At 41.2% G+C, this 21,837-nt stretch overlaps 1 protein-coding gene across 4 annotated transcripts in view; it reads left to right on the top strand.

The window, feature by feature from the left end:
• The window catches only part of FAM3C (FAM3 metabolism regulating signaling molecule C), a 50,939-nt gene that overhangs the window by 11,093 nt on the left and 18,009 nt on the right, over window positions 1-21,837 (top strand). For all 4 annotated transcript variants that reach the window (XM_072764907.1, XM_072764906.1, XM_072764908.1 and 1 more), the window contains 4 exons: window positions 342-396; window positions 4,582-4,686; window positions 12,292-12,321; window positions 13,666-13,789. In XM_072764907.1, coding sequence (XP_072621008.1) covers window positions 384-396; window positions 4,582-4,686; window positions 12,292-12,321; window positions 13,666-13,789 — 272 coding nt within the window. In that variant the 5' untranslated portion in view covers window positions 342-383. The remainder of the gene's footprint in view (window positions 1-341; window positions 397-4,581; window positions 4,687-12,291; window positions 12,322-13,665; window positions 13,790-21,837) is intronic.

Below are 21,837 nucleotides of genomic sequence, written 5' to 3'. Positions count from 1 at the left end.
AAATGTCATGATAGGGATCCCTGGGTGGCGCAGCGGTTTAGCGCCTGCCTTTGGCCCAGGGCACGATCCTGGAGACCTGGGATCGAATCCCACGTCAGGCTCCCTGCATGGAGCCTGCTTCTCCCTCTGCCTGTGTCTCTGCCTCTCTCTCTCTCTCTCTCTCTCTCTCTCTCTCTCTCTCTGTGACTATCATAAATAAAAAAATAAAAAAATAATAATAAAAAAAAAAGAAATGTCATGACATTTGTCACATGAGTCTATCATGTATACTCCAAGTCAAGCTCAGTCTAGGCAGGAATGCTCGTTCTAGACCTAATGTTTGCCTTTTCTTTCGGTTTTAGGAGGTTATTTAATGAAAAGTGACAGAGACTGAAACACGAAACATGAGGGTAGCAGGTAAGATATTTAATTCAGTAGAAATAATTTTACTTTTTGTGTAACTCGGTTATTTAGGTGGCTAAAGGGGAGGGCAAATAATCTCTTTCTATATTAAGAACAGAGCTGATGTATATAACAAGCTAAATCACTGCTTTGTCTGCTCATTTGTATAGTTGGCAAATCACAGATTGAACAAACTTTTGTTGGGATTATTTATTACTAGAGTTTTTAAAGTTACTGTAATGTTTTGCCCTTCTACATTAAGCTTATTTATCTAATACACATCAAATGCCCGTGTAAAGAACCATTTTGATCGCCTAGGGAGACTTCTGTTTTGGCTAAATTCTAGCTTTTTGAGAAAAATAGGCTGTAAAGTTTAAGAGCTTCTCTCTTTCCTGTTTGTGTACTTAAATGGAAACTAGCGTATGTGACGGATTCAGTAAAATGTGGGTTTGCTTAGGGATTATTGGCTTGTTCGAGTTCAGCCTGCGTAGGTGAGGTTACGTGTAAGAACATCTGTTCCTTTGGCAGCATATGGAGGAAATTGCAAAGCACAGCGATGTTCATAGCATTAAGGTAACTATCTTTAAACATTAAAAAAAGGTGCGTAAGTAACGGGAGAGATGGATGACCTCTTGCTGCCTTTATCCCAAAATATCAGCGTGTTTTCCCGGAAGATTATAGAAGATACCTTGTAATTCCTCAAAATCGAGCTAGTCGTTCTTGTAATTATCATCTTCTCACCAGCGCACAACGTGTCTTCCTACGGGGCATCTCTTAGAAGCGCCTAGAGTCAAGGTGTGCGAACAGGCAAGTCTGTGCCTCAGTCATCATCCTTCTGTAGAATCGGGTACAGGCGATGAAGCATCTTGCTCATGCAGCAGAGACACCAGGGTTGTCCACAGCTGCCCTTGTGGAAATGTGAAAAATCTGGACCCTTTGGTTGTGAACTGACGAAATTATCCTTTTTGGAGCAGCTATTTAATTATTGAAGGAAAATATTCCCAGAAACTTAGAGCTTGTTTGTGGTATAAAAAACATATTACGATGTCTTTTTTTTTTTTTTTTCCAAATGCTCTTTGAATATGGCAGGGTTGCCTATTGGTGATCACATGTTTCCGCGTGATTCTAAAAATACATTAATTGAACATAGTGATTGAAATAATCAAGTTTCTTCCTCACATAATTCTCCATTCATTCGACTTGAAATTAAATTTTCATTTAGCTCATTTCTCTGATTCGGACAATTAATTCCAAGGTTAATTGATAAGTAATTATTCATTGAGTACTTAACTGTGTTTTTGGCACTGTTCCTAGTGTAGGTCTTAAAGGGATTGGCTTTGATGAGCGAAGAAGGAAGATTAGCTGTTAATTTATTGCCTTCCATGTGATTAATCCCTTCCAATTTAAGAAAGTCTGGTTGCTTTGAAATACTCTTACAGCCTTTATTCTTACAGCAAGGCAACAGTGTCTAAAGTGTATGCTTTTTGGTTGTGAAAAATAGGGTCGCATTCAGATTAGTGCAGCCCCATGGCTAGAAGGAAGAGAGAATCTCACGGAAAGTTAAGAACGGGGACTGCGGCGTGGTACGGTCAGAGTCCAGAGTCGGGTGGTGACCGGCTCTGGGGGAGACCCCCCCCGCCCCGTGTCCTGTCCAGAGTCGGGTGGTGACCGGCTCTGGGGGAGACCCATCCATAATGGAAACCCTAGAACTCTACCGTGATGGAGGCTGCACTAGTCTGCACCTGCCTGCGTCTCTCTGCGGCCATCTATTTAGTCTGTTAGTAGTTCACGTCTCTCATCTCTAAGTGTCCTCTGCCCTAGAGCTTTTATTTCCCCCAAGTTCCTCCTTGGTCCAGTGTCAGAGAAGCTTTCGGTTGAAGACTTATTTCTGCCACTGACTAGTGGCGAGCGATGTTAAGCAAGTGATCTAAAAATTTTCAGCTTTGATTTCTGGTCTGTAAAATGAAAATAACACCTTGAAAAAAAAAATAACGCCTTGAAAAGCTGTGCAAATGTGATTATGCTTGTAAAATATTTAGCTCTATAGCAGGCACTCGGGGAACGGTGTGTGTGTACTATGTACACAGGTGTCTATGTGGACGTGGGGGTGTAATGTGCATAGCTTGCTTAGTGTGGCCTCAGGTCTAACTCGGTATTGCATCTAGTCTGGAACGTTCCTGCATTGTAACCTTGATATTTTACTCATTTTAGTATTCTAACCTGAAGCTGTAAAGGTTTTGTGTATCTGCTGTAAGGGGCAGGGAAAGGTTAGCTCTGGTTGTGAGTGCCCATGATTACTAGAAGATGAGTCATCAAGATGTCTGCAAGTCCTCGGTCTTAAGTGATCAAGAAGGAATGTGTCACCTCTTAACCATTCATCTGTTTAGCCAACACTTGTTGAGAGCGTGACCGTGTCCAGGCACTCTGCTAGATCCTTGGGGGCAAAGGTCAAAGCCTGTTGGAATTTTGCTCTCTTACGCACTAAACACGTAGGTAACTTGTAGTTGCTTTTGAAAATAAGTAAGTTTTGGAGGGGAGATGTCAGAAACAGGATGTGGGGAGATCAATTAGGTTAGTCGCGAGGCTTCCTGACTGCTCTCTCATTTCTGTGTTTACAGAGCACTTTTCAGCATCCCCGGCCCTTCCCAAGCAGCACTGGCCCTTCCCAAGCATCAGCAGTTCATTCTAGTCCTTCTCCGTGAAGGATGTGGTCCTGGGTCTTTAGGTTTAGGAAAGTAGAATGAACGTAGTTCTTTTTCACTCCTCCTTACCTACTGGTGGAGGTTTGGTAGCGTTTGAGCAGAACGTGGTGATTGGTGTTAGAACGGGGTACCGTAGGAAGCACGGGGCCCTGTCAGGATCCCTGGTTTCTGGGCCTTCTCCTGCTCAGTTATTTGTAATCTTGGGCAGTTGCCTGACCTCTGGGCTTCTGCTTCCCTAAGGTTAGAGTGTTGCCTGCTGATCCCATCTACCTGTTTTATTTATTTATTTATTTATTTTTAAATTTTTATTTATTTATGATAGTCACAGAGAGAGAGAGAGAGGCAGAGACACATGCAGAGGGAGAAGCAGGCTCCGTGCACCGGGAGCCCGATGTGGGATTCGATCCCGGGTCTCCAGGATCGCGCCCTGGGCCAAAGGCAGGTGCCAAACCGCTGCGCCACCCAGGGATCCCCCTGTTTTAGATCAATGTACATTCAGCTTTTGGTAAGAGCGGGGAATGGAGACGGTACGGGCCAATACTGGTATTGTTCCTTAATAACGTAATGAGATGCTCTGAGATCCTAGAGGAAAGAGGAGGATGTCTTTTCCTTACCATTTTCCGTTTCTTTTTTGTGTCTTGCACTTTTTTCCCTTTCCTAGATTTGCCTAGCTATGGAGAAAAAAAAAAAAAGACAAGTCATTGATTCCTGTTAAGCCGTTAGTTAGCTAGTAGTTGGCAGCGCTGGGTTTGGAAGGCGCTCAAGAATGGTTGGAGACGGAAAGGTGTGAAAGGCTACAAGTGTGTCTTGATGGAGCCTATTATGTGACTGCATTGTGGGGCATACGTGCTGGTGCCTAATTAAGTCCTCTAGACTCCAGGGGGCCCGTCTTAAAGTGGCATCAAGTATGAGGGTGAATGCTCTGCTGTTCGCCACGCCGGGAGCGCTTGCGTGCTCTGAGAGGTTGGTCGGTGGAAGGACAGTAGAACCTGTTAAAATCTCACTGGGGACGCTCACACCTCCTTAGTGAGCGTCATGGTGGTTGCCTTAGTGTCTCCATGAGGTCCAGCGTGTTGGTAGTCCCAGGTAGTATTACCCTTTATACTGGGAAAGGATTAGGAATGGGCTCCCCAGCATCCTCGGTGATGGTGTCCCACTAGCCATGGTACTTTTGTGTAGCCCGCCAGCCCTTGATTGCAGGTTTGTTGTTGTTGTTTTCATTTTGTTCTTTTCCATGAGAAAATGAGGCGGACGCGTCAAGCAGTCCCGTGTTTGGGTTGCTAACCAGTCTGATACGTCTTCGATCAGGAAAATCCCTTATTTTGATGGATTGTTGATACAGTTTTTATTGCAATTCAAGTATAATTAAGATCCAATAGATAAAATATATTAGTTTTGAGAGATTTTTTAAAAATAAACTTCAATTTTTCATGAAAATGCATTCATAAAAGTTCTGTGGTCTCAAGCTCATGCCAGATTACTTCTGCCCTTCATCTAGGTGCTGCAAAGTTGGTGGTAGCTGTGGCAGTATTTCTACTGACATTTTATGTTATTTCTCAAGTATTTGAAATAAAAATGGATGCAAGTTTAGGAAATCTATTTGGTAAGTTCCATTTTTTTTTCCCCTTTCTTAAATCTTACCTTTGATTGGTTTGTCAATACATTTTTACCAGTTATCAGCCTCGAGTCACTCTGCTGTTTAGTCTGCCTAGAAAGGAAAATGTGATTATGTCAATAAGTGCGATCCATTAGAATATCCTAAAATGTACAGTAGGAAGGCTTAAAATCAATACAGTATAAAGCATGACTCTTCTGTTCAACCTTCTGAATAGATTTAATGGGGTCCATTTCATTGATGCCTGGGACATTCATCGTGGCATCCTGAAGGAACATTCTGGAAGCTATCACACACTATTTGAGTTGGCAGCTAGAAAACTCGGAACCAAATCTAGCCCCGGTTAGCAAGTGGAGTCATAATAATGCATTTTAAATACCAGCCACAAAAGTCCATCTTCCTTTCTTACCGTTATTTCCTCCTTCACCATTTTTCTCCTTACCGATTTATTTAATGCCGTATTATAAACATACCATTGTAACTTCCTTAACTCGGCCTTTTAACAAAATTCTTGAGTTAATAAGTTAACTTCTGAAATGTTTGAATAAGCTTTGGCTGAATGAAGCATTAAGGTATTAAAAAGTGACGCATGAAAAGTGAGAACATGAAACCTAGACACAGTATTTTGACCCATGAGACAGAAATCGGATGGGACGACCTTGAGATCTCCGGAGCAGCGAGTTTTGCTTTCCACGAATTAGGATTTGGAAGGGATCCCAAGACCTCATTCACTTCTTCTCACATGTAGTTTCAAGACTGGCTTACACCGGCGGTCCTCAAAGGAATCCCCCTGGAATCTGGGCGTGCAGATTGGGATCCAGGGTCTGGGAGGGAGCCTGAGAGTCCGCGTTTCTAACAAACTCCCAGGTGATGCACACGTTTCTACTCCCCACATACTGAGTATCGAGGTTTAGACAATTCTGATGTGTAATCATCAATTTCTGTCTAGACGTTTTCAGGTGATTCTTCTTGCAGGAACTGCCTTAATAACTAGCCTTTATATTGCACTGAATTCTTTTGTACTCCCGAGTAGTATCAACCCACTGATCTTCTATCTGGTCGAGTTCTCTTTCATGCCAGTGATTTCTCAAATAAACTGCAGTCAGATTCTTTCAGGCCATCCTTTTTATAAGTTTTCATCTTCTCCAGTTATGGAATTCCCCCCTTTCAACCATTCCACTCAACGTCCTGGCCGCTTTCCTCCTGAACCATCTGGTTTTCAGCATCCGTTTTTCTTTTCTTTTCTTTTTTTTTAAGATTTTATTTATTCATGAGAGAGGCAGACACCCAGGCAGAGGGAGAGCAGGTTCCCCGTGGGGAGCCCGATGGGGGACTCGATCCCAGGACCCTGGGGCCACGCCCTGAGCCAAAGGCAGATGCTCAACCCCTGAGCACCCCCCCAGGCATCTCTTCAGCATCCATTTTAAAACCAAGTATCAAAAAAAAAATAATAAAATAAAATAAATAAATAAGACCAAGTATCCTGGTGGTCACTGTTTGACTCTTGATTTTGGCTCAGGTCATGATCTCAGGATTGTGAGATCGAGCCCCCTGTTGGGTTCTGTACTGGGCCCAGAGTCTGCTTATATTTCTTTGTCTCCCTCTGCCCTTCCCCATAAAGAATAAAAAAAGTGTCCAGGATCCAGCCTAGTGTAGACCTTACAAAGTAAGGGACGTTTGACTTCTACCTACTTCTGGTACTACGCCGGGGCCAGCTTGGTGTCCTTTGAGAGTACAGCCGGTTGCCAGTGAGATAATGGAACAGGAGAACGGTGCAGGCGTTGAGGACGCGCTCACTGTCCTCGGGGAGCAACGTGTATGGGCAGGTCAGCCCCGAAAGGTTGATGGTGAGGGACGATTACGGGATAGTAGCTTGAGGCGGAAGCGAGTGGAGTATTTTTTTCTCTTTTGAAGAATATAGAGACTCACTTGTCTGTAGCCTCTGAGCAAAGATTTGGGGAATTACGAGTCCCTGGGACGAGACTAAGCCAACAGGAAAAGCAGGGTCCTTGGTAGAAGGAGACGATGGGGCCCTTGGTACACGTAGAATGACGACTTTGGGAGAGGCCCGGTGTCTGCAGAGAGAAGGGCCTGGGTGGAGCCGCAGCCCGCGCTCGCCCTGGTTGGGGCAGCGTGGGAACGGCTCAGGGATGTTCCGGGCCGGGTTGTCCTCCCCGGTGGCTGAGCGACGCTCTTAACGCCCGTGGGCTTTGGTGGCCCTGACCACGCGCAGTGGGGCCCGGCCCTGCGTCGGGGCACCTCCAGGCCGCGCCGGCCTCTGCCCGCCGCCGGCCACCTGTTCCCTGCCCCTGCCCGCTCGGCCCTCGCTCGCCGGCCCGTCCGCACAGCGTCTTAGACTCGCCGCCCGCCCGGCTGTGCTGGCCCCCGGCCCCGGCCCCGGCCCCTGCTGATGCCCCTCGCTCTCCAGGAGCGCGTATACCTTCCCCTTGTATTCGTTCCCCTTACCCCCTTACGAGGGAACGAGTCCTGGGCGGCCACACCTCGGTGCCTCGCGGGGCTCTGGTGCGCGCCGACCGGACGAAAGCGAATGTAGGAGGCTGCGGACCAGGGCTACTGGGGTTCACCTGAGGCCGCGTGAGTTGAAGAGCCACCGGTAGTCAGCCAGGAGCAAACGCCGAGCCACGTTAGGGTTATGGTGTCTTAATTTTCGTGTTGATTGATCCCGGTGTTGGGAATCCGCAGAGCTCTGTTGCTTTTAGTTACTGATGTACACGCTCGTAGGGCTGATGGCCTACGTTGTTGTCCTCACTGAAGTCGTGCTCCGTATCCGCAAACCTTAGTGGACTCCAGTTTGTTGCATTGGTGAAAATTTAATTTGTTTGCTATATTTTAATTCTCATTTCCAAATAATTGAGCAAAGATGGATATAGTTGTCTTTGCCGCTGCTTAGCCTCTAACTCAATTTATTTATTCATTCATTCATTCATTCATTCATTTATTTATTCGCCTCTAACTCAATTTACCAAAAGGGTGATAAGTTGAACTCTACATTAGAATTACTTCTATAATTAGTACATTAGGTGAACTATATAGTTCTGCTGGTGATGAATTTTTCCCTTTTTCCTACTTGTTGATATATTAGCTTACTTTTAGATTCTATACATTTAGATTTTAGACTGATTATATACTACTGTTGTAGAAAACAAAATGAACTTATTTCTAGAATAGAAGAATGAAAGATTTTGCCCACAGTAAGATGAAATTGCTAAAATACATTGTGATTTTTTTAAAAACAAGTTTCTCAGCACAACTTTTTGAGATGATTGTAGATGCACATGCATCTGTGAGAAGTAGTATGGAAAGGTCCCGTGTACCCTTTACACCGGCGTTTCCTCGTAGGGGTAACATCTTGCAAAAAACCATCTACATCTTACAAAACCATCACAACCAGGATATCAATGTGGATATAATCTGTGAGTTTTAGTTATGATTGCATTTTAACACAGTATTAGTTTTCAGTGTGGATACTCAGCAACTGGTGAACGTACTAAACACAATCTGAATTATTTTTGCATATTTGGCTGCAGTAAGTACTTACTGTTCTGTTGAGTGGATTTATTTTTAGCCTTTCGGCTTTATACCATTGAAAGAGAATATACTTACATTACTTGACATTATTAAAAACTAGAGTATGAAATAGCTCTTATTTCTGTCGCTTGGTTTGTTGAACGGCGTTCATCGATGAAACCCAAGTCTGAAAAAAAAAATTCCAAGTGAATTCATTTTCTCAACTCAATATAAGAATAGATAATAATGATCAAGGCATTAACCTTTTCCTTGAGGAAGGTGAATGTTCTAATTCTATCTGATGTTACTTGTTTCATAGATACTAGAGACCTTTGTTTTTCAGTCACTCTAAATGATTTTTTAAAAATTGTTCAGTGATTATCTAAGCCATAAAAACAACTGGCGATTTGAAAATTGAACTCAGTAAATATAAAAGATTCAGCAAAGATAGGTTATATCTAAATCATACCAAAGCACAATTTATCTTGATGCAATTAAATCTTGAGTAATTCATGATAATTTTTCCACAGTAAAAATAAAATGATGCCTGGCAGTTAATTTTCTTAGAATAAAAAATTTAAAAACTTAAAAAAATACCAACTGAATCAAAAAAGTTTATTATTGCTCCTTAAAGTGAAAAGTTGTATGTATATAGAAATAAATTAAGAATTAAAGAAGCTAGTTGGAGGAAGACAAGTTGCAGGGAAGGAGGGATTTTTGCTGATATGCTGTGCCCATACTGTATGTGTGGGAAAATCCTGTTTTATTTGTGAAAATTTACCTATTTGGCTTCCAGGTGTAAATCCTCTCAGAATTGAGGGCTTAGTAGAGGGCTTTTGGTTTTAATAAACATTAAATAAAAATGAGTATTCATCTCGTCTGGAAAGAAAAGTCTTTCCAAGAGTTTTCTTGTTTGTTGTTGATGATGATGATGCTTAAAGATTGTTTATTTATTGAGAGAGAGCATTCAGGCGGGGGAGGCGCAGAGGGACAGAGAGAATCTCAAGTGGACTCTGCGCTAAGTGTGGAGTCCTCCGTGGGGCTCCATCTCACGACCTGGGGTCATGCATACCTTGAGCTGAAATCAAAGAGTTGGATACTGAACTGACTGAGCCACCCAGTCTCCCTTGTTTGTTTGTTTTTAAAGCTTTAGTGTCTTCTCTCCTTATTCTTATACAAAGTAAATGGAGGTGATGTTATGTATTTAAAAGCCTGATGATTCAGAAACTGGTTTTCCCAAATCCTATCCCAGTAACATTTTTTGAATTGAATAGCATTTACCTTTTTTTTTTTAAGCCTCTTAAGTTTTACAAGCAAACTAGTTTGACCATGCTATAGGCTCCTACCTGGCTTTGCCTCTACCTCCCTTTGCTCAGCCACACTCCTCTCTGACCATTAGCTGATTATTGATGTGTCTAAGAGTCCCTCATCGGCCCCCTGACTAAATCCTCTCTCTGGTGGCCTCATCTTTTGTGAACTGTCCTGTTTATGTCTTCATCCCAGATCTCACTTAGAGCTGGCTTTTAGATCTTCCTGCTTGGATCTTCTCCAAGTATCTAAAATTCACAGGTCCAGCGTAGAACTCCTCACCCATCCCCAGCCCCTATCTCCTCACTAGATTATGGGCATCTGAGTACAGGCACGGTGTTTTTGTTCATTGGTTCATGGGAATGAATAAGTGAAGCCTTCTAAAGCCAAAGGTAAACTTGATTCCAAGAGGTAAACCTGACTCCTCCCTTTCCATTGACCCTGCGTCTAGTCCATTCCCGGTCCCATCAGTGTTGCTTCCTTAGATGTTCTGAACTGGTTTCAGACCCACACCCTTTCCTCCAGCTGCTACCTCCTTTTGTTTTTTGACCTGGATTGCTTTAGCAGCATCCTTGCCTTGTGGACTCCCTGTTTTGAGTCTTGAACCCTCAGAGGGGTTATTCTAAAAGCTCCCTATTCTGGCTTCGTGCTCTTGAGCAGTTTTTATGCATGTGATCAGAAGACCACAGACATTTCCCATTTTGCAAGGCAATATGAGTTTGGGCGCTAGATATGACCTTGAAAACTAGCTCTGCCAGTGATTAATTGTGACTTGGAACAAATCAAATCAGTAAACCTCTCAGTTCCCAGTTGCTCTTTGAAACAGGGGTGATGATTAAATCAGTAATGCATGTAAGATTACTTGATAGTGTACCCAGCATGTGTGAATGAGCTGTATTATATCACCTCTGTTCTGATCCCATTGTCTTCTCCATACCTTGTTACCAAATTCCTGATTTGAACAATGTTTTTCTGTACATAACAGCTGCGTCTGATGGTCTGTGTTTGTTCAGGGCAAAGTGATGTTGAGAAGGTCTGGTGTGTATGCTGCTAATCACTCCCTGGGCTTTCCATTTTCTCATTTACAAAAGTGAGAGCATTGGACCAGATGATCTCTAGAACTGATGTTTCCCTTTTATAACATGATTAAGGAAATTAAAAGAATGAGCCCAGTAGTCCCAGCACTCTGATTTACTAAGTGGTCATTCTTTTGTTTCCGTCAAGTTTTTGTTGTTATCCATGAATATTTTTCGTACTTATAGATAAAGCTTGTTTTTTTTTTTTTTTTTTGCTTATATTTCATGCAGTAGACTTTCTTCATGTTACTCCATTGCCTTTATGACAATATTGCATAATATTCTGAGTATTTTATAGAGTTCATGAGACTTCACTTACTTGGTCATTTTCCTCTTTTTAAACATTTGCATACTATTTTTCAGCTTTAACTTTCTGTTCTCCAGTTTGAGTTCTGGACTTACAGGAAATTCTCAATTATCTAAAATAGAACAGAACTAAAAACCCGGTGACTATTTATAGTCCAACAGCTGGCAAACTTATTAGCCAAATCAGGAAATGGCTACCCACAACACTGTCAGTGATCTGAACTGTAATCCCCTAGGCTGGGGTCAGATGTTAGTGCTTTTATTAAGCTGTCCGTATAGATGGCCAGGTTGAGATCTGCATTGAAGTTAAGATTCGATCATAAGATTCTGGCTTCCTTGAACTGATAAATTATAAAAGTCTTTGTAATTGACCTTATGATTTTTTATTACACTCAATACATTTCTGTTTTAGAGAAATTAAACTCCTCACCACTGTCATCCCTCTTGTATCCCCCCCAATCTCCTAGCCTAACCACCAAGATACGTTTATTTATAATCTCCAGGACTTTATATGCATGTGTACACAGCGCCGTATAGCAGCATCAACTTTGAAACATCATAATAGTCACCGAATATATATTTAAAGTGATTTAAAATTTGAAATAGTGCATGAAATCGGTTGTATGTGAAATCTAAAAAGGACAAACTCAGAGAAACAGTAAAATAGATACCAGGGGTTGAGGAGGTAGGTACGGGGAAGACTTCGCTCATAGGGTCTAGATCCCCAGTTATAAGATTAACAAGTCTTGGGGATCTAATGTAACATGGCGATTGTAGCTGATAATACTGTATCGTATACTTGAATGTTGATTAGAGAGTAGATCTTAAATGTTCTCACCACAAAAAAGAAATGGTAACTATGTGGTGGGGTGGCAGTGGTAGCTAATACTATTCTGGTTATCATTTTGCAATTTAATAGTTGTATCAAGTCAACATGTTATACACCTAAACTTACACAATGTTATATATCAACTATGTCTCAAGAAGGCTGGAAACATTGAAAAATAAATATAAAAAGAAATTAAATTTGTAGAGTATCTTTCTGATTGAGATTTATTAATGAAATAAAAAAACTAGATAATAATAATAAAAAATAAAAACTAGAAATAAATATAAAACGTAAAGAATAAAATGTTCTACCGGTAATAAAATGCTACCTCCCATAATTATGTAATTGTTTATAGTGAGTTTTGTAGCCTAAAGTTTGCACTTTTTCTCTAGAGCCATATTCTGGGTTTTTTTATTGTATAGTATTTATAGGCCTATTAGTTCCAAATATATTTAATGTTTAAGTTTCAAATACATTTAAAAAAGTAGATACTTGTCAGTAGCTTTATTCCTTCTAACAAAGATAACCTTTTCTTGTTTTTCCTAGCAAGGTCAGCATTGGACACAGCTGCCCGTTGTAAGTATTTCATCTCAATATTTTGCAGATGGTTTATTCTGTTTTATCTTAGGCATATGAGCACTTATATTCAAACAATGGAGAGTTTTCAACATGCGCAAAATTGATTTAGGATTTTAAGGTAAAAGGATGCTCTTTGACTGGACAGGTCAATATTCTTGGTATATAACAGTATTCATAATGGATATTTTGTTTTGGCTTCAGTAGTGTAAGTACAGAACACGTGTAAAAGAAGAATTCCTTGTGAAAACTAGACTGTGAGCAGATATTCAGTGATGTGTTAGGCTTTTTACTCATTCTAGAGTTAACCATGTGCTGTGTGCATATGGACTAGAAATGTAAAGTAGCAATTTAAAACCTCTGCCATCCTGAATTTTTTTAAAAAAAGATGTATGTACTTATTTTAGAGAAAGAGAGAGAGTGAGAGCGAGCATGAGCAGGAGGGCTAGAGGGAGAAGGAGAGAGAATCTTAAGTGGGCTCCTGGCTGAGCGCAGAGCCCTACGCAGGGCTCGATCTCACGGCCCTGAGATCAGGACTTGAACTGAAACCAAGAGTCTGTCGCTGCCACCCTGGCGCCCCTCCTCCATCCTGAATTTTGAAAATAAACTTAAAAATAATTAGAAGGTAGATGGTTGAGGGATGGGCCAAATAGGTGAAGGGGGGGGGTAGGAGAAGTAAGCTCTCAGTTTAAAAATTAACAAGTAGGGGATCCCTGGGTGGCGCAGTGGTTTGGCGCCTGCCTTTGGCCCAGGGCGCGATCCTGGAGACCCGGGATCGAATCCCACATCGGGCTCCCGGTGCATGGAGCCTGCTTCTCCCTCCGCCTGTGTCTCTGCCTCTCTCTCTCTCTGTGACTATCATAAATAAATAAATAAATAAATAAGTAAAAATTAACAAGTAATAGGAATAAAAGCTATCACATAAAGAATATAATCGGTTGTGTTAAAAAAAAATAATCGGTTGTGTTTTAATAGTGTTGCATGGTGACACTTGTGGTGAGCATAGCGTAACAACACGGAGAGTCGTTGAATCACTGCGTTACACACCTGGATCTAATGTAACATTGTTTACTAAAAAACTGAAAAATAAAATAGAATATATATATATATATATATATAGCCTCATCAAAATCAACTACTTGATCCTTTTATGTCAATTATTAGCTTGTTTCCTAGGAGGTTCTGTGTTTGGTTTATTTTGAGGTTCTATGAAACCCTCAGGGGGGAAAAAGGCAAGTATTTTGAGATATATATATTGGTGTTTTTACATAATGCTCTTTCTGGTTTACGGTACGAAACTGATTATAGAGTCTACTAATATTTTTTAAAAATTTCTCCCCAAAGCTACAAAACCTCCCAGATATAAATGTGGAATCTCAAAAGCTTGCCCTGAGAAGCATTTTGCTTTTAAAATGGCAAGTGGAGCAGCCAATGTGGTGGGACCCAAAATCTGCCTGGAAGACAATGTGTAAGTATTTGCCAGTTTGGAAGTATATGGTGTGCTATTAAATTATAGCAAATTGACTCTGAGTTTTAATGGATCTTTTGAAAATGTATTGGGCATGTTTTATTAAAAAAGAGTGATCTCAGTTTTCATTACTCAGTTATTTTCTCCCACACATTTAAAGAGCCTTACAATTCTGAAATTTCACATTAGAGTGACCGAAGAGCACAGCACTTATCCAGCTTCGCGAATCCTCCTGGTGTGTGATATCCCACCTGGTAGCCGTGGACCCGTGCGGCGATTTAATTCTGATTCTTAAATAATAGGAGAGACGTTAATTCATGTAAGTTAACTGAAACTGATAGTTCCGTTCTTCGGTCACACCAGCGCGTTTCCCGTGCCCAGTAGCTGCCCGTGGCTGTGCCCGCCCAGCCGAGCACCGCGGGTGTGCCCGCCGTTGCACGAAGTCCCATCGACAGCAGCGCCCTAGGTCATGATGCTTTACCCTGCAGACAGCTCGTTCTCGGTGTCTCCGCACTGCTTGGTGACCTGTGCAGTGATCCAGCAGGAGCCTCCCCCTGCTGTGCTGCGGAACCGTTTGCCACGAAGCCGAGTGGTTTTCTATCCCGAGATGCTCTGCCAAGGACAGTTTTTTTTTTAAGATTTTATTTATTTATTCATGGGAGACACACAGAGAGAGAGAGAGAGAGAGAGGCAGAGACCCAGGCAGAGGGAGAAGCAGGCTCCATGCAGGGAGCCCAACATGGGACTCGATTGTGGGACCCCAGGACCACGCCCTGGGCCGAAGGCAGGCGCTAAACCACTGAGCCACCCAGGGATCCCCCCAAGGACAATTTTTGAGGTTGCAGCCTCCTACCCTGGGCTGACTACCACGTGGACGTACGGTTGGTGTCTGGAGGTCGCAAGCCGCACCTTTAGTCGGTTGCCTTTCATGTGCTCTGCCCCGGAAAATCAGACGCAGGAGCTGTGCAGGCAGCAGGTGTGATGAAAGGCGCCGGGGGTGGTGACATGAGATGGGGCTAAGGGCCGGGCCAGGACGAGCTGACGGGCCCTGAGCGCAGAGGGGCGAGATCGTTTTCTGAGCGAGGAAGTCACCGAAGGGTTTCAGATTCAGGCATGTTGTGATTTCATTTATGTCGAAAAAAATCATCGGATGTTTCAAATGATGAGAGGAGCGGGATAGAAGCGTTGGAAGGCGCCGCCAGTTGCTGCCAAGGCGCCTCGACGCTGCCCCTCTCCACGGTCCCAACGGGTTGTTTCATGTGCCTTCACTAAATGTAGGAGTGGATACTAGAAATATGTGAGTAGAAATTTCAGTATTTTCCCGCACATGCTCTGAGTACATGCACCCTCGTTTTGGCAACTGCCGGCCCACATCAGTGCTTGTCAGCGGGTGGGACCTTGCTCCCCGGGCACGCTGACCGAGGGCCACCGGCATGTAGTGTCCCAGCTGTCGTGGCACAACTTAGAAGAGCTAGGATGCTCCTGTGCGTCCCCCCGCGGAGGGCAGCCCTTCCACGGGAGTTAGCGGGCCCATAATGTCATCGTAGATGGAGTTTGAGAAACCCCAATACGGACAAAAGATGATGGTTAAGATTAGGGTGGTGGTTACGGTTTTAAGGACAGATCAGATGCCTCGAGGTATATCGTGCCAGACTAATGTGGATTTCAAACCTCTCATTAGTTTGGGATAGAAAATCCTGGGAAAAAAAAAAAAAAAAGAAAAAAAATCCTGGGTATACACATCAAGTGTCACACAGTGTGGGAACTGTGGCTTCTTTTTATTTTGCATTAGAGCACCCACTGGAATTTACCTATGTTCAACACATGCCTTTTCTTGTAGGCACGTGTGCGCTTGCTTTCCGTTTATATGCACTTGCTATTAGGGTGATACTTCACCTTTTATTATAATCTTAATGTTTGGTATAGGAACATATGGCAAACTATTTTGAGGGATTTATTCATTTATTACAGTATCTTTGACTCTGAGGGTCAAGAGGTAAAGGAGAGTGTACAAGTACTTGTAGAACCATTTAAAATGTAACCATTTGGGCAGCCCCAGGGGCTCAGTGGTTTAGCGTGGTCTTCAGCCCAGGGCGTGATCCTGGAGACCCGGGATCGAGTCCCCCGTTGGGCTCCCTGCATGGAGCCTGCTTCTCCCTCTGCCTGTGTCTCTGCCTCTGTCTCGGTTTCTCTCTCTCTGTGTGTGTGTCTCTCATGAATAAATAAATAAAAATCTTTAAAAAAAAAAGTAACCATTTAAAAATATAAAGACCACTGTAAGCTTATAAATAATAAAACCAGAAAAAACGGGCAGTTGGCTAGATTTGTCCCGCGGGCTATCGTTTGTGAAACCCTGCTCCACACGAATCGTTTGAAGATGTTGGTAGTTAACACGTGTGGCGAGCGGCACAGGTATTTGAAACAAAACTTCGATCAAAGACGTATTACGTAATCTGTCTAGAGTATGTGACATTTAGGTTTCTGTCTGGAGGTGTGGCAGGGTCGTGAGGGAACCTTCATATTCACGAAAGATCAAACATTTCACTTGTGTTAATGAGACTGGTTCATGATACATCTAAAAATGTGGAGTAGTTTGTCGTTTGCTGGTTACAGGTTTCCTTGCTGGAAATCCAGGTTTTAAACACCGATTAGCTGCTGCCCTCTTGTGGGAAGCCTGTGCCACGGGGCCTCCGGGTTGCCTTTCGGTCCCTGAGGAGCCTCCGTGAGGCCTTAAGGATTAGAGCCGTGGTCTTAGGGAACGGGGCTCCCGTAGCTGTTGCTTGAGGCATTAATGACGGAGCTCGCTAACGTAGGAGCAGAGCGATGCGCTCTGAAGCTCCCCTCTTTGGAGTAGTAGCACTTGAGTTGGTTTCCTAACGGGTCACCTTCCAGAACTACTCTTGAACACACTTGAAAAAAGCCTGTGCTTTTATCACGTGTAGATTTTAGAGAAGGATAAGCGAGATGTTGAAGGCAGATAATGCAACCCACATGGGTGGGTAGATGGTCAAACGCTACTGAGCTTCAAAATCAGATTTTTATCCTTTTCCTCTTTTAGTGGACCTTCGAAAACAGGTGTGGTTTTGTTTTTTTTTTTTTTTTTTGACTCTTTATTTGGAAATAATTATAGAAATCACAGGCAGTTGAAAAGACCGTACAGAGGAGCCCTGTGCGCTCTGTACCTGGTTTCCCCTTGACTCTCTCTTTCAGAGAATGACACCAAAGCCAGGAAATTGGCGTTGGAACAATGTGTGTGTGTGTGGTTCTGTGTCATTTTATCACATGTGTGGAGACATGTAGCCCGTCCAGCAGTTGGGATGCAAAATCATTGTGTCGCCACAAAGATCTTTCACACTACCCCGTCACTGGTCACCCCTGCCATCCCTGACCCCGGGCAGCCACCCCCCTGTTTCCATCATTTCTATCATTTTGATGTTTTGAGAATGTTAGATAAACAGAATCATGCAACATATGACCCATATGAGATTGGCTTTTTTCACCCAGCATCTCAGCATAATGCTCTTGAAATACTGATGCCTAATCATTGCTGCTTTCTTTTTCTTTTTTTTTTTTCTTTTTTTTTTTTGGCTGAGTAAACAGTCTGTGTTATGGCTATACCACACTTTATCCATCATCTGTTGTCCTCAACCAGACGGTTTGGTTGTTTCCAGTTTTTAGCTGCTAACCAATAAAACTGCTGTGAGCAGCCGTGTACAGGTTTTTGTATGGACCTACGTCTGTATTTCTCCTCAGTAAAATCCTCGGGCATCCTGGGTTGTGTGGTAAGCATGTGTTTAATTTTGTAAGAAACCTGCCAAACATTTTCCAGCGTGACCGTACCGTCTTACATTTCTACCAGCAACATATGAGAGATCCAGTTTCTCCGTGTATGTGTCAGAGCTTGGCGATGGTATCGTTTTTTTGTTTTAGCTGTTCAGATGTGCGGTGATACAACATTTTATTGCTTGCGATGTTGAACGTCTTTTAGTGTGGGTCTGGTTCTTTTGTTTGTTTGTAGATTTCAAAGATTTTCCTCTGCATGATCTTCTAAAATCTCTATAGTTTTATGTTTCATATTTAAATCCATGATTCATCCCACGTTAATTTTTGAATAAAGTATGAGACATAGGTTGAGGTTTAGTTTTGGCCTGTGAGTATCCAGTTGCTTCAACACCACTTGTTGGAATGACTGTCCTCCCTCCATCAAATTGCTTTTGCTCTTTTGTTAAAAAAATAAGTTGGCTATACTTCCAACTGGTGCATTTTTTGGTTCCACTTGGCTTTGGGTTCTCTATTCATTCCATTGATCTGTCCACTAATACCACATGTTCTTGATTATACTAGTTATGGAGTAAGTCTTCAAATGGGGGTAGAATGAGTCCTCCCCCCCCCTTTTTTTTTTTCAGAATTAGCTACTCTAGTTTCTTTGCCTTTCCATACATTTTAGATAACCTTGCCTCCATCTACAGAAAAATCTTCCTGGGATTTTATTAGGAATTGTGTGAAATCTGTATATTAATTTAGAGAAAATTGGCCATCTTTACTGTTCAGTTGATGAATATGGCTCTTTTCTTCTCTCTCTTTATATATTCTTCATGATTTTTCCTTAACCTTTGTGGGTTTCAGCTTATAGGTCCTATACGTGCTTTATTAGATTTATACCTAAGTATCCCCTGTTTTTTTGAGCAATTGTAGGTGACATTGTATTTTTAGTTTCAGTTTTTATACTGTTAGTACATAGCCACACAATTGATTTTTGTGTGTTGGTCTTGTATCTTATAACTCTGCTAAATTAATTTATTACTCCTAGGAGTTTTTTTGTTTTGTTTTTGTAAATTCCTTGAGATTATCTGTACAGACATGTCCTCTGCAGATAAAGACAGCTTTGTTTTCTCCTTTCCAATTTTTGTTCCTTTATTTCCTTCTCTTGCCTTACCGAGTTGGCTAGGATGTCCAATACTGTGTTGAATAGTAATGATGAGAATGGACGCCCTTGACTTGTGCCTGATCTTATGGGGAAAGTGTTTTCCTTCACCATCCAGTAGGATGTTAGGTGTAGATTTTTGTAGATGTTCTTCATCAAGTTGAGGAAGTTCTCTATTACTAGTTTCCTGAGACTTTTCATCATGCGCGTTGAATTTTGTCAAACGGATGTTCTGTATTGAGATGATCATGTGATTTTTCTTAAACCTGTTAATACAGTGGATTACAGTAACTGTTCAAATATTAAAACAACCATGTGTCTGTAGGCTAAACCTGACTCGGTCATGGTTTATGACTTTCTTTTAATATAATGCTGAATTCTATTTACTAATGTTTTGTTCAGGATGATTTTTGATTATACACTGATGAGGCCTATTGGTTTGTAGTTTTCTCATGAAGCCTTAATTCTGGTTTTGGTATTTTTATAATATTGACTTTATAAAATAAAGTTGGAGGTATTTTGTCTTCTGAAAGAGTTTGTGTAGAAGTACTGTTAATTCTTTTTTTAAACATTTGGTAGGCATCTCCAGTGAAACTGTCTAGGCTTGGAGATTTTCTGGTGAGGTAAGTTTATAAACTATGAATTCAGTATCTTTAATAGTTACAGGACTACCTAAATGATCTGTTCCATAATGGATGAGTCGTGTTAGTTTGTACTTCTTGAGGAATTGGTCTAATTAATCAGTTATCAAATTTACATGTGTAAATTGTTCATAATATTCCTTTATCCTTTTGATGTCTGTAGGTCTATAGTGATAACCCATTTCCTTCTTGATATTGGTGATTTGTGTCTTCTCTTTTCTTCTCTGTCAGTCTTACTAAAAAAGGTTTGTTGATTTTACTGACCTTTTTAAAGAGCCAGCTTTTTGTTTTGTTTTTTTTTTCAGCTTTTTGTTTAATTGATTTCTTTTTTTCTTTTCTTCTGCTTACTTTAGGTTTATGGCATTTTTTTAAGTTTATTTTTTAACTTAAGTACTTAATGCTATAAATTCCTCTCTCAGTACTCTTTTAGCTGTGCCTCACACATTTTAATCAGTTGTATTTTTGTTCATTTCAGTGTGTTTTTAAATTTCCCTTCTGATCTCCTCTTTGACCCATGGATTATTGAGAAGTATATTGTTTAGTTTCCAAGTGTTTGGAGATTTTCCTATTATCCTTCTGTTACTGATTTCGTTGTGGTTGGAGAATAATATACTTGGTGTGATTTCAATTCTTTTGAAAAGGTTGAGGTTTATTATCATACCTCATGACATGGTCTGCCCTTAGTGTTTGCTCCATGGACACTTGAAAAGGATGTGTATTCTGCTGTTGTTGGGTGGAATGTTTTTTAAATGTCAGCTAGACCTTGTTGTCTATTATGGTTGTTGAGTTCTTTTGTACATTTGGTAATTTTCTGTCTATCAGTTGTTGAGAGGGGGCTGTTGACATAACCAGCTGTGATCGTACATTTGTCTGTTTCTCCTGTCAGTTCTGTCTGGTTTTGATTCACATGGTTTGTACTTCAGTTACTTGATCTGCACACATTTAGGTTTACTCCATCTTGCTGAAGTGACCCTTTGATCATTATTGTGTAATCTCCCTCTTGTGACTTTCTTTGCTCTGAAGTCTATTTAATCGGTGTTAATATAGCTCCTCCTACTTCCTTTTGTTTAAACAGCTTTATTGAGATCTAATTCACATGCCATATAATTCACTCATTTAACATATACAGTCAGTGGTTTTTAGTATGTCCACAGATATGTGCAACCATCTCTACAGTCAGTTGTGGAACATTTTTAGATCTCAAAAGGAAATTGTGTCCTTTAGCTGTTGCCCTACTACCCCATTCCCATCCCATTCCACTCCCTTCTCCCCCGCCCCTCCCCCCCAACCAGCCCAAAGTAACCACTATTTTACTTTTTCTAGACGTTTGCCTATTTTGGACATATCATATATGAGGTGTTATGTAGTATGTAGGGGTTCTTTTGTCATCAGCTTCTTCACTTAGTATAGTGTTTTCAAAGTTCATCCGTGTAGCACGTATCAGTACTTCATTCCTTTTCCTGACAGAGTAATCCTCCATTGAGATAGATCCCATTTTGTTTATTTACTCGTCAGTTGATGGACATTTGGTTTGTTTCCACTTTTTGGCTATTATGAATAATGTTCCTATAAACACTTGTGTATAGGTTTTGTATGGACATGTTTTTATTTTTCTTGTATACATACTTAGGAGTGGATTTGGGTTCATATAGTAATTCTGTGTATAGCTACCTGAGGAGCTGCCGGATTATTTTCTGAAGTGGCTGCATCAATTTATATTTCAACAGCAGTGTATGAGGGTTCCAGTTTTTCCACGTAACACTTGTTATTTCACTTATTGGTGACAGCCATCCTAGTGGGTGTTGAGTGGTATCTCATTGTGGTTTTAATTTGCATTTCACTGATGGTTAATGATATTTAACATCTTTTCATTTGCTTATTGGCTATTTGTGTATCTTCTTCAGAGAAATGTCTATTCAAATCCTGCCCATTTTTAAATTGGATTGTTTCTTTATTATTGAGTAGTAATCCTGTGTTCTTCTGATTGTTTACAGGATTTATCTCTTTCTACTCTTTTACTTTTCACCTACCTATATCATTATATTTAAAGTGAGTTTCCTGACCTGAAACCATAAAACTACTAGAAGAAAATCTAGGGAAAAAAGCTTTGTGACATTGATCTGGGCAATGGGTTTTTTGGATAAGACACCAAAACCAAGACAACAAAAGTAAAAGTAGACAAATGGAATTACATCAAACTAGAAAGCTTTTGCACAGGAAAGGAAACAATCAAGAGAATGGAAAGTCAACCTACTGAATGGGGAAAAAAATTTGCAAACCATGTATGTGATAGATTAATATCCAGAATAGATAAGGAACCTCCTACAACTCTAGCAAAAAAATATAAAATAAAATAACCTGACTAAAAAATGAGTAGAAAGCCTAAACAGACATTGCTCAAAAGAGAAATACAAATGACCAACAGGTATATGAAGAGGTTCTCAATGTCATTAACCACTGGAGAAATGCAAATCAAAGCCACC

The sequence above is a fragment of the Vulpes vulpes genome, chromosome 7 (assembly GCF_048418805.1).
Source record: "Vulpes vulpes isolate BD-2025 chromosome 7, VulVul3, whole genome shotgun sequence".
NCBI classification, from domain to species: Eukaryota; Metazoa; Chordata; class Mammalia; order Carnivora; family Canidae; genus Vulpes; species Vulpes vulpes.
Note: the sequence above shows the minus strand (reverse complement) of the source record. Positions and strands in the feature narration are given on the sequence as shown.